At 43.5% G+C, this 12,167-nt stretch overlaps 1 protein-coding gene across 1 annotated transcript; it reads right to left on the minus strand.

Moving 5' to 3' along the window:
- Nucleotides 1-5,717: 5,717 nt before the first annotated feature.
- Nucleotides 5,718-10,540, minus strand: LOC117648375. The gene is made up of 4 exons (XM_034390886.1): nt 10,421-10,540; nt 8,900-9,061; nt 7,854-8,030; nt 5,718-6,452 (listed from the first exon to the last, which is right to left on the minus strand). The coding sequence occupies exons 1-4, from the start codon at nt 10,511-10,513 to the stop codon at nt 6,288-6,290; spliced, it is 597 nt and encodes a 198-aa protein (XP_034246777.1). The 5' UTR covers nt 10,514-10,540; the 3' UTR covers nt 5,718-6,287.
- Nucleotides 10,541-12,167: the final 1,627 nt, after the last annotated feature.

A 12,167-nucleotide genomic window follows, 5' to 3' on the forward strand; every position in this document is an offset into this window, starting at 1 on the left:
CACTGTATTTTTTCCCTTTGGTCCGTAGCACATGTGCAGATGACTGACGTGGCTTTGATCATAGGTCCCTTCACGTTGGGATTCACTCAGCATCTGATTGGCATAAATTACATGTCTCAGCGGAAATATGTCAGAATAACAATTTGCTTCACATGAGTACTTATGGATGGGATTCGTAGCATTGGTCTCATGCACAGTGAAAATTTGAGTTGTCACTTAATGACAATGTCAACAAGGCTAATTATCCTTATAGCAATACGTCATCAAAACAAATGATGACATTGTCACGCAGATGCAATACGTGTAGGAGCTTTGAGAAAAATGTTTGTAACGTTTCTGAGTGGAGCGCCCGGGAGGTACTCTGCAAACTGAAGTGTGTACATAGTACACTCTTATTAGAGCATACTTCCAAGTACACACTTATTTACAGCATACTTGCTAGGCACACACTAAAATAGAGTGTACATTGCATGTACACGCTAAGAGTATACCTGGCAAGTACACTTAAACTGGCCCATGCTTTTAGATAGGACTTATCGAGTGTATTTTAGCGTGTACATGGAAGGTACACACTTGGAAGCATGCTCTAATAAGAGTGTACCATGTACACACTTCAGTTTGCAGAGTAGGCAGCCGAGTGGTCCGACGAGAGTTGGGTTGCCTACCCTCGAGGCGCGCCAAGGGGACGGCGGGCGGGGTTGCAAAGTACCAGGGCGTATTTTCTCGGGACAGAAGGATCTCTGGGGTTCCCTTAGCTGGGCGTGTCAGGGATTCTTGGGGTAAAGCGTGATGCAGGCGCCGAGCCTCCGAACGAGAAGTCGGTTTGAGGTTCGCATGGTAGTGTCTTAATTGAGCTTGCCGGTGAACCTACGACAGGGCGCGAAGCTGACGCCGCAATGTCAGGAACGAAATGTAGAGGGCAGCAGCCGTCCGAATTCGATCTCTCGACCATCCTCACCCCCCCCCCCCCCCCCCCATCTATCCATTCCGCCCATCAGCTGCTGTAGGGATAAGTTATATTGGCCAACCGCCGTTCGACAGATGATACGGGAAGATTTCAAGGATCTGAACATAACAATTACAGTGTACCATTGATGTAAAATTATTGTGACTCGGGTATAGATGATTCAAATAGTGTATTCCTTGAGTAGTTTTATTTAAAGTCATCGCATTGTGTTAGGGATCTTATGAGTTGAAATCGTTGAAAACGGGTATTATGTATTTGTTGTAATTTTGGGGACTGATATTAGTGTTTACGACTTGTTATTTCTTTACGAGAGTTTATTTATGTATTTTTTGCACAGCAGTCCACTTGCCAAGTGTGTTGCAGTTTTTTTTTGTATCTAAGTAAAAATAAAATTTGTATCGGAACTTTTGAGTTGCCTTGTTGTATGAGTGGCGCCCATAAAACAAAAAAAAAAAAAAAAATTCACATAGAGAAGCTCCAGACAAAAAAAACCACTTGGTCGGCGACATCCTAGGAGCGGGCGCTTGTGGTGATTTATCGGTTCCTTGTATGTATACGAACTGCCGAAAAGACACTTGGACGAAATCCGACACCCCCTGTGGCTTTGGTACAGGTCTAAACACCCCAAAAACAGCTGTTTTCGAGGGTTTGGGACAAGATGGGTTCTCGCAAACCGAGATCCAAAAAAGTACCCAAATGGGTCTCAGATACTCGAAAAAATGCGCTCTTTCGAATGCCGTGTCGAACGAGGCTCTACGACGTCGGGTTTGGATGCTACGGGCTCTCAAAGTTGCTCAATTTCACTATTTTTACTGAAGATTTGAGCATATCAGGGCCGTTTGAAGTAGACCATCGGCGATTTCGCTCCTCTTTGTCTTAAATGGTGCCTACCCATGGGTAAACACCCCCACAAAATTTGAGCCATGTCAGGCAATTATTAGAGGAACTGTGAACAATATAAGTTTTTGGTTATTTTACCACTGGGCTTAGGTGGTTTTGGGTCCAGAAAAAATAATTTTTTTAGGTATCTACTTTTGATCAGCACCTCTTGAAACGCCTTTTTAACATGGTGCCTCAAAACCTTTTTTCGAGGACAAACTTGTCTTTTTCTCCAAGTTATGTTCCAATTACAGCTAGCTGCTGGAATTGGAACATAACTTGGAGAAAAAGACAAGTTTGTCCTCGAAAAAAGGTTTTGAGGCACCATGTTAAAAAGGCGTTTCAAGAGGTGCTGATCAAAAGTAGATACCTAAAAAAATTATTTTTTCTGGACCCAAAACCACCTAAGCCCAGTGGTAAAATAACCAAAAACTTATATTGTTCACAGTTCCTCTAATAATTGCCTGACATGGCTCAAATTTTGTGGGGGTGTTTACCCATGGGTAGGCACCATTTAAGACAAAGAGGAGCGAAATCGCCGATGGTCTACTTCAAACGGCCCTGATATGCTCAAATCTTCAGTAAAAATAGTGAAATTGAGCAACTTTGAGAGCCCGTAGCATCCAAACCCGACGTCGTAGAGCCTCGTTCGACACGGCATTCGAAAGAGCGCATTTTTTCGAGTATCTGAGACCCATTTGGGTACTTTTTTGGATCTCGGTTTGCGAGAACCCATCTTGTCCCAAACCCTCGAAAACAGCTGTTTTTGGGGTGTTTAGACCTGTACCAAAGCCACAGGGGGTGTCGGATTTCGTCCAAGTGTCTTTTCGGCAGTTCGTATACATACAAGGAACCGATAAATCACCACAAGCGCCCGCTCCTAGGATGTCGCCGACCAAGTGGTTTTTTTTGTCTGGAGCTTCTCTATGTGAATTTTTTTGTTTTTTTTTTTGTTTTATGGGCGCCACTCATACAACAAGGCAACTCAAAAGTTCCGATACAAATTTTATTTTTACTTAGATACAAAAAAAAACTGCAACACACTTGGCAAGTGGACTGCTGTGCAAAAAATACATAAATAAACTCTCGTAAAGAAATAACAAGTCGTAAACACTAATATCAGTCCCCAAAATTACAACAAATACATAATACCCGTTTTCAACGATTTCAACTCATAAGATCCCTAACACAATGCGATGCGATGCGATGGAGCTTCTCATACAGCACACTCGCGACCACTCTACTTTTCTGGAGCAGCCGGTGCGCCCAGTAGTCGATTCTATTGCAATTTTATTGAAAATTGACTGAGGCTAGCAAGCCTAGATCACATGTTATCAATTTCTGATGAGATTGTCATCATTTGAAAGCGATGAAAATATATGCACTGTTTTAGACCTGCAGACAAACTGCCAAAATTGGGTCCGTTTGTCCTGCTACTATTACCTTGGCTGTTTCCCATGAAACTGTTCATATGGAATGGTGTAAGGAGCATTTTATGCATGACTGTAATATTAACTTTTTAAGATTAACTGAAACTGAAAGAAATTTTATTGCTGGTCGTTTGAAGAATGGTGCATCTTTTGACATAAATTCTAGATGATATTAGAGATGGAGACTGCTGATAACTTTTCAAGATTTCATTTATTGGACAGCTTTTCAAGATTTCATTTATTGGACAGGAGAGATCTGTGGAATATTTTAAGAAAGGTTGAATTCAAACAAATTCATGCTCATGCCAATGATGCTGTTAGAGTAGAAATTTTAGAAGAGACTTCGAAGAAGAGAGGTGACAACAACCCTGTGAAGTTTTTAAGATGCTAGGTCAGCCCTGCAGCTGCTCTTTTGACAGTTGTAAGCTAAATGTTGCTGACTTTATGATTGTTTTATGTACGCCTTACCAGCAGACCGAGTTGAAATACCATCTTGATGAGAAAGTTTTGATTGACAGTACCCATGGTACAAATGATTATGATTTTCCATTGACAATACCGACAAAAGTTGATTCATCAGGTTCAGGCGTTCCTATACTGTTCTGCAGAACATGCATTTCATCAACTGTTAGCACTGATTCTACGACTCTCTTTTTCGAAATTGCAAAGGACACGCTGGGCAAAACAAGCAGCACGAAGGTTTTAATGTCTGACATGGCTGGTAAATTTTATAATGCTTGGAAGAATAATTTTGGCAAAGCTGACTGCTCTCTGTACTGTACTTGGCATGTTGACAAGCGATGGAGTGACAAAGTTATAGAGAAGGACAAGGGCTTGAGTACACAAGCTGAAGTATATAGAGCATTGATTAGAGTGAAACACATTAGGGATTGGAGTTTATCAATTCGGAGTGTATATTTGCACAACTGGTGCAAATAAGGATTACAAATTTGTTTGCACGGTTTTAGTTATTAGTGAACCAATCTCATGGACTTAACTCATTCAACTAAGTCAAACGTGGAATCCCATAGTGAATGACGGTAGTGTCACATGGTGCCCAGATGAGCAGTTAAAAAGGAAACAGCAATAACGCTCAAATTAAATGCCGAAGAGAACCCAGCCAAAGCTTATTTGGCGCTTGAATCATCAAAGATAAACATCCTGCAAGGCATATGTCCTTAAAATGTATTTATGAGGTAAAAAGCGGACGCGGCGTGACAAAGAAAAAGTTTCCAATGAGCTGTTTTAAGAGGGTTTCCAATTCTGATCGCTAACATTCCCGTCCGTTTCGAAGGGGAGTCACGACCTATTGCACGTCGATGCTCCTGCATGATACCTTCCTTTGAGTCTTCTTATCGCTGTTGGGTAGCAAGCCGTTTGGGAGAGAAAGGCAAGGTCACATGGTAGCCCTGTCACATGGTGCCCCACACTACAGGAAATAACCACAACAAAAGTACACAAATTTCTGGCAAATTTTTCACTGAGAAAAAAGTCTGGTTAAAAGTACCAGACCAATCCTAGTTAAACGAGTACTAGTTACTCATACGAGAATCCTAGTAACTCTCACCAGATGATCAGTTGCAGTAACCAGATCGGGTGTTGTGACATTTACCAGGTGTCTGGTTAATAATCCTGGTAAATTTTACCAGACTGTTCCGTAATTGGCACCATACGTAAAACTTCGAAATATTCGTTTCAATTGAAATGTTCGGGTGTCAAAAAGTAAACTGCAACCGGTTTCGTTATTTTCAGAGTCTTAAATCCGAAACAAACACTGGGAGTATTTCCCCACTGTGAGAAAAAAGTACGGAAAAAGTACGGAACATGTCTGGTCAATAATTTGCCTGGACCGTCCGTACTTGCCAACTATGGAACTTTCCGTACCTTTTTTCCGTACCCATTTACATGGGTTCATATGGAGCAAGTACGGAACGTTCCGTACTTTTCTCCGTACCTCCGTACTATATTTTTCTGTACCATTTCCGTACAAAAGTACGGAATTTTTTACAGTGCCTGAGCCAGACACGTAGAGAGTCACCTGGTGGGGATCCCCTCGACCCACAGGCGACGTGGTCACTGATAAACCAAACGTGGTCTAGACCGCACCAACTGGTGTGGTCGAATGGATGCCATTTTGACCGCACCAGCTGGTGTGGTCTAGACCAGGTTTGGTGCGTTTGGTGTAGTCTAGACCAGGTTTGGTGCGTTTGGTGTGGTCTAGACCACACCAAACGTGGCCAAACGTGGTCTAGACCGCACCATACGTCGTCAAACGTGGTCTAGACCACACCAACTGATGTGGTCAAAATGGCATCCATCTGACCACACCAGTGGTGCGGTCTGGACCACGTTTGGTTTTTCAGTGGTGGCGCAGTGGTAACGTGCCCGTCTCACAAGTGTGAGATCCCGGTTCGAATCCGGAGGAGAGGAGGAGGAAAAAAAACAATTCAGAGGTTGTTCGTTAACGAAATCGACGTCGCATCAGGTTTCAACACTACGAAAAAATATTTTATTAAATTTTGGACTTCTTACTTCAGTTTTGTAAGCACATTAACTAACCAGGATGTTTGGTAAAAACTACCAGAAGGGGACCTGGCGGCATTGTGAGGATGACTATAAATCTGGTACGGTTTACTAGACTGAGGCCAACTAGACAGTTTAGTATTTTTTACCAGAATTCTAGTTGAGTTATATTCTATCAGACAGTCTGGTATTTGGTACCAGGATTCTGGTTATCGTTACTAGACTTTTTTTTTTCAATGTTATCAGGAATTTAGAGTACTTTTCAAGTACAACAATTGTTGTACAAAGTACAATCGACCCGGCATGACGAGTGCTGTGCAGTCCAGGGCTCGTTGTGGTTTGTACAATTCTCGTTGTACTTTCTACAATCCCTGTTGTACTTTTATTGTACAGTTTTTGTTGTACTTTTGTTGTACTATCCACACTTTTTCTTGCAGTGCACCGTCCCTCAGATACGCTGTTAAGTCCTGTAGCTACAGGATTGCAGTCTACGGTTTTGGGATTGCCTCGCAGTCGACTGCGAGGCAAAGCAGCGGAGTGTCGAAATTCCTGGAGTGGCTTGCCGTCACCTTGAACCGGTAGCGCGCGTAAGGTATAACCGGGAAGTTTGGAAACGTCAGGTTCACCATTTCATTCTTTAAAAGGTAAACCCCCTGAAAAGGAAAAATAAAACACTTGGAGTATAAAACAATGACCTGACCTTGCTGGCTGAGCGATAGCGAAGCCCGTTACTCCAGTGGGGTTAAAAAACTTTTACTGTCTGCGCGCGCGTGTGAGTGTGTGCACTACTCCTCCTGCACTGGAAGAAATAATGAAGATTGTGGCTGTCAAACCTAATGCCAAGCGGCTACATTGTACTTGTGGGCTGCGATGAAAATGGACTGGCGTAACTGTGTGCCGTTTCAAGGGCACGGGCAAAGCGAGTCTGGCAAAACAACGTATCTTCATGTGGAATCCAACGGTACATACGCTGTTATGTACGAATGCCACACAAGTGTCTCGTCAAACAACGGCTTGACTGTTCGTAACACACTGTAGGCACCAGTAGAATCTCAATGGTATCCCCACCCTTATTAAATTCGAAGATTCTTCGTAAGTTACGAAGATTCTCGGGCATTTTTCTTAATTCTACGAACACTCGTCGAAGATTGCTTAGATTTTTCGCGTTTTGCGAATAGCCTTTGTTAATTTACAAAGCGACCTGAGGCAACATTTAAGCCAGCGGCGCCTTCGTTCTACAGTGAAAACTGGTAATAAATTATTAACGGCATTGACAGGACATTTTTGGTGGAGTGTGGTGCGACGGTCCCCGCTTACGCAAGGGGGGCGAGCTCGAGCCACAATGCTGTTTTATGACCCTCCCGAGCTCGGAGCACTACCGGAGCTTTTGTCTACCACCATGTGCTGTTCTGTTTTCGTGCCGGCAAAGAGTCGCCGGTGCCGATGAAAAACGTATTACAAAAGGTTTTTCTTTGTATCTTTCAATAAAAAATCTAAAAAAAATGAAAAAATAGTATTACGAAGAAATATTTCTTTGAATTATGCTTGCGCTGAATACATATTGTAACATACGAATAACATAAGTCAAATTTCATTGTAAGACATTTAGAGTGCCCATTCGTTCGAATGTGAATAAGTTACTTCACGACTAATTCACATCGAAACGAATGGGTCAAGGAGCTCAAATAAACGTGACCCTTCGTCAACGCGATGCCACGCTCCTGGAATGAGGGAGATGAAGAGTGTTTTCACCCCGCCCTCGCACAGTGGGCCAGAAGACCGGTGGAGGCGGCCAAAACTCTAGACGCGTTTTGAGCTCCAGAGTCGCTAAATGGGACTCGAACCGAACGTGCGACCCCACCAATGGATTCCTTGTTCGGAGAGCAATCCATTGGTGGGGTCACACGTACAGTTCGGGTTCCATTTAGCTACTCTGGAGCTCAAAACGCGTCTGGATTTTTGTCCGCCTCCACCGGTCTTCTGGCCCACTGTGCCTCGTGACGTGAAGTGCGGCTCTGCAAACGCTGCGGAAAGAAAATGCCGCACACACGTACCGCTGGAACGACACAGGGAGTCCCCTTGTCCGTAGACGCCCCGCTGAGCTTCGCTAGGACGCGGAAGAAGTCGGGAACTTGTTCGCGAATCGCAGTGCATCCCTGCTTTGGGAAGTTGAAGATGAAGGCGTTCTCTTTCCATTGGTTGTTTGATCGCACGGCCAGATCAGCACGTGACTGCAACGTGATAACATGTCTTTCTCAATGTGAGGTTTGGCACAGTGACATGCTGCACACGGTAGAAACTTTGCACGCTAAGACCTATATGGACTTTTTTCTCTCTTGCTTATAGCGGTTTTTGAGCAAACGTAAAATGTCCTATTTTCTTCTTAACTATGCACAATTTTGGTCGTTTTAGGGATATAATTGTCAATAGAGCATATAGAAATTGAAAAGTACATTGCAAATGACATTAAGCCCGGTTTAATGGACTATAAACATTATACAACGAACAAAATAGTGAATAGCCAAAGAGAAAATAGTACATATTACGTTTGCACAAAAACCTTTATGGCAAAAGATAAAAAGTCAATACGAGTCTGAGAGTGTGCCATGTTTTACAAGAACCGGTCTTTAGGGAGACGCTCTGGCTACGTTATAACCCTTAATTTCTGACTTCTTTTCAAAAGGATCGGTTGTTATTCACGTCTCGAATTTGTGTGGAGATACTTTTGAGAGTATTTGCCAAAGTCCGTAGTCTTTAACCTTTAGCGAACATTGTCCTCTTATATAACGTTATAAAAGCAGTGTCAGTTGGATCCCTGGTCCGCAGCCAAACTAGGCCGCGTTTTCTCGTCCTTCATTGGTCAGAGAGAGCCCCCTATGGACCAGGGCCCAAGACCCTTAGCTCTGACCAGTCCTTGTAAAACAGGAAAAAAAATTGCCGCGGAACGAATAGTACCGCTGACTTTTACATGAAAAGCTTCGGTGCGTCTCACTGTGAAAAAATGCGCGAAGAAACAGTGCGAAAGGGGTGCAGGCTTGAATGGCACATTACAAATCCGGGCTCCGTGTGCAGAAAGGAGGCAAACGACTTCATACTCTACCCAATAATTGTCCCTCAGGTCTTCTTTAAGTGTTGCGTTTCCCGTGAAGATGGGCAGATCGTAGGGCCTAGATGGGTTGAAGTGGCTGACGCGGGTGTTCAATTGTAAGGTTCCGTCCGATGGGCATGAGTCGAGTTTATGGATGATCGCAATATACGGGCCCTACACTTAAAAAAATTTAATCTTCGGAATTGACGAAGGCACCTCAGGCAAAAATGTCGGGGAAGGTACCTGCGTAAAATCACGGCAATTGTTGGTCTTGATAAGTCTCGTAATTTACGAAGGTTCTCGGTGATTCACAAAGATTCTTCGTAAATCCACGAACATTTGTCGCAATTCACGAAGATGTGAAGGTCTTAAATGAATTTACAAAGGAACCTTCGGCAACATTTTTTCCGGAATGGTTTTCGTTAATTTCCAACTTGTTTGTTTCCTCCACTGGAAACAGACATTTCTTCAAAGGGTGTTTCACCCACAGGGTGGTAACGCTGTCTTTTGTACTGATATCATGCGCCCCCCTCCCCCAGGTCAGAATAACTCACTCAAACTCCTTGGGACGGAATCCATGGCCACATCTTGTGCACAAACTACAGGAAGCGCCACACTTCCAGGTAGGGTCAGGGCGGGGAAAAACTGGACAGGGGAATAACTGGACACCCCACATTTTACTTCAAATGCCGTATGTACTGGCCTGACAACTGTCGTGTAATGAACCGCTGATGCCACGGAACAACTTTTGATAGTTGTTATTCCTGTGCCTACGGTATTTGAAGTACAATATGGGGTGTCCAGTTCTTCCCCGCCCTGACCCAACCGTACACACTACAATTTGGATGGAATGACTTTGGTCAGACAAAAAAATCTTGCCACAAAGGGGTCAGACCCAAAAGTCTCGCAATCTTGTGGTGAGACTTTTGTGCCTGACCACGGCCTTAAGGCCGTAACCGTCCGAAGCATTACGGCCTTAAGATGGCGGTCAGACACAAAAGTCTCGCCATTTGGTGGTGAGACTTTTGTGTCTGCTCGTTTTGTGCCAAGACTTTCTTCTTGTCTGACCAAATTTTGGCGAGACTTTCAGGTCTGACCAAAACTTGGCGAGACTTAATGTCTTGCCTCTGGAGGGGCGAGAAGTCTGACCTTTGGATTTTGTAGTGAACGCCGTACTTCCAAGTGCGACAAACCCTGATACTAAATGTACGGGCGACAACCGTACCCCTTTCTCACAGTGTTCTCTGATGTACTTAAGTCGGGGGGTGAATTACTCGGCGTTCTGGTGTACACATGAGTACGGGTGAGTACACCTTGCATTGCTCATAAATTTCACATTTGTAAACATATTAAGGCTTTATATAGCGTTTCAAACGACACTCAACGCCAAATCGGTCGAAAAACTATTGAATTCCGCCCTTTTTCAACTTGTGAGTACACTGAGTACGGGCAAATTTGTACACATGAGCACACTTGTGATTCACCCCTCGGCTTTAGTAAACCACTGTTACCAGAATCACCCGGGGTACGCACAGCAAAAGTGTTGATGCTTTTGCTTCGAGCTTGGTTGACTAAATTCAGCGTCGGCACAAGTGTCCCGACCAGCAACAGTCGGAAAAGCGACATGGCGCTCCATGCGATGCAGAGGCGTGTGGGCAGTCAGACTGCCGTCGCGTTGGTCACGCTCCCACTTCACGGACCCTGCAGCGGAAATTGTGAAGCGAATCACGTTAGGTCGCTCGTGACGACAGCAGTGCAGTTTTTTCCCAATAAATTGGGGGAGGGCCTATGCGTTTGCCTTTGTGTCTGTGTCGTTGTCGTGGGAGCAGGACAGCTCGCCCGACCAACTCGTCCCGCGTCCCGTTAAGGACCGTTTAATCCGAATATTTTATTTAAAAATTGTTTATGGGATGTTTTGTGAGTTAAAATAACTAACAATACCGCTAGTTGATCCTAGATACATACAAAAGACGCTGAAGCCCAGTAAATCAAAGAGGGAGAAAGGGGCACTGTGCTTGAAACGTCTTTCGCGCTGTAGACCCGGGGAGCACTGTTAAAAAAAAGTCTGAAAATTCAGACCAATTTGGTCAGAAGTTATTAACAGACTTGAGGTCTGAAAATTCAGACCATTTAGATGGTCTGAATATTCAGAACTACAGAGTCTTACATTTAAGAGTTGGTGGTCTGAAAATTCAGCCCTGTATGGAGATTGTGAACTTTAAGGTTCGTCACATGTTAAATATATCATAGAAACCGTCTCAGTTGTGTGTGGTCCTCCAGGGAGGACAACATTGATTAAAAATTGTATTGAGGCGCCACTGTTAAAAAAAATATGAAAATTCAGACTGATTTCGTCTTACTTGGTGGTCTGAATCGTAAATTCATAAAATGGTACGAATATTAAGACCAACTGTCCGAAAAGTCTGACTTGCTGTCTGAAATTTGAATTTAGACTAGCAAGTCTGAATATTTAGAGCGATGGCTATCAAGTTTTGTACATTGTCGTCCGAAAACTAAATTCATTCTTGTGAAGTCGGAAAACGGGTGAAAAAACGCCGTCCACTTTGTACATTTTTCGGTTTTCTCAAAAAAATTTTCAATACTGCTGTTGTATTTCAAATACTATTTACGTTTCGTGTCGTAGGAGCAAAAAGAATGTTTCAGAGCTCCGAAATGGATACTTATTGCTCTATCCGCTAGGTGGCGCTAGTGTCGCATGGTTGATCTTTCGGAGCTAAAATTGCCTCTTGAAGGAGGAAGTGGGTCAATATTTTGTTACAAACTTATTCCAAATGATTGTCTGAAAGGGCATGAGCGCACCAAAGCAAGATTGATGTTAATATGTGCAATATAAGCTAAATAACAGAGAATACAATTTCCCTCTCGCGCATGGCCACGGGTCGACGCGTGGTTGGGCCAAGGCCGCTCACCCTCGGACTTCAGCAGTCTCCCTTAGACTCTTCACTACCTCGGGAAGGAGATGGCTGCTACCGTCTACCTAATTTTGGCATCGAGACGATCCGCTGAGCGTCTTCTACAAACTCATGGCAAAAGTTAGCCGATTTGGGCTCCACTATATGAGAGGAATTTCTTGGTGCGACTGTTCTTCGTACAATTTAGTCTGATAAAATAGACCGACTGGTATCATTTTTCATACAACATATTGATCTGGAAATTCAGACTAACGTCGTCTGAAAGTTTAAGACCTCGAAGTATGAAAGTTTTGGTATGAAAATTAAGACTGAATGTAAGTAAATCGACTTCTGACAAAAAATTATGA

Source organism: Thrips palmi, unplaced genomic scaffold, assembly GCF_012932325.1.
Source record: "Thrips palmi isolate BJ-2018 unplaced genomic scaffold, TpBJ-2018v1 HiC_scaffold_3, whole genome shotgun sequence".
Classification (NCBI taxonomy): domain Eukaryota; kingdom Metazoa; phylum Arthropoda; class Insecta; order Thysanoptera; family Thripidae; genus Thrips; species Thrips palmi.

Coding starts and splice junctions, on each gene's coding strand:
- LOC117648375 (XM_034390886.1), bottom strand. CDS start 10,513: ATGTCGCTTTTCCGACTGTTGCTGGTCGGGACACTTGTGCCGACGCTG. Junction 8,031..8,899: donor ACCTGAGGGACAATTATTGG/GTAGAGTATGAA, acceptor ATCACGTTGCAG/TCACGTGCTGATCTGGCCGT. Junction 6,453..7,853: donor CTCCCTGTGTCGTTCCAGCG/GTACGTGTGTGC, acceptor TTTCCTTTTCAG/GGGGTTTACCTTTTAAAGAA.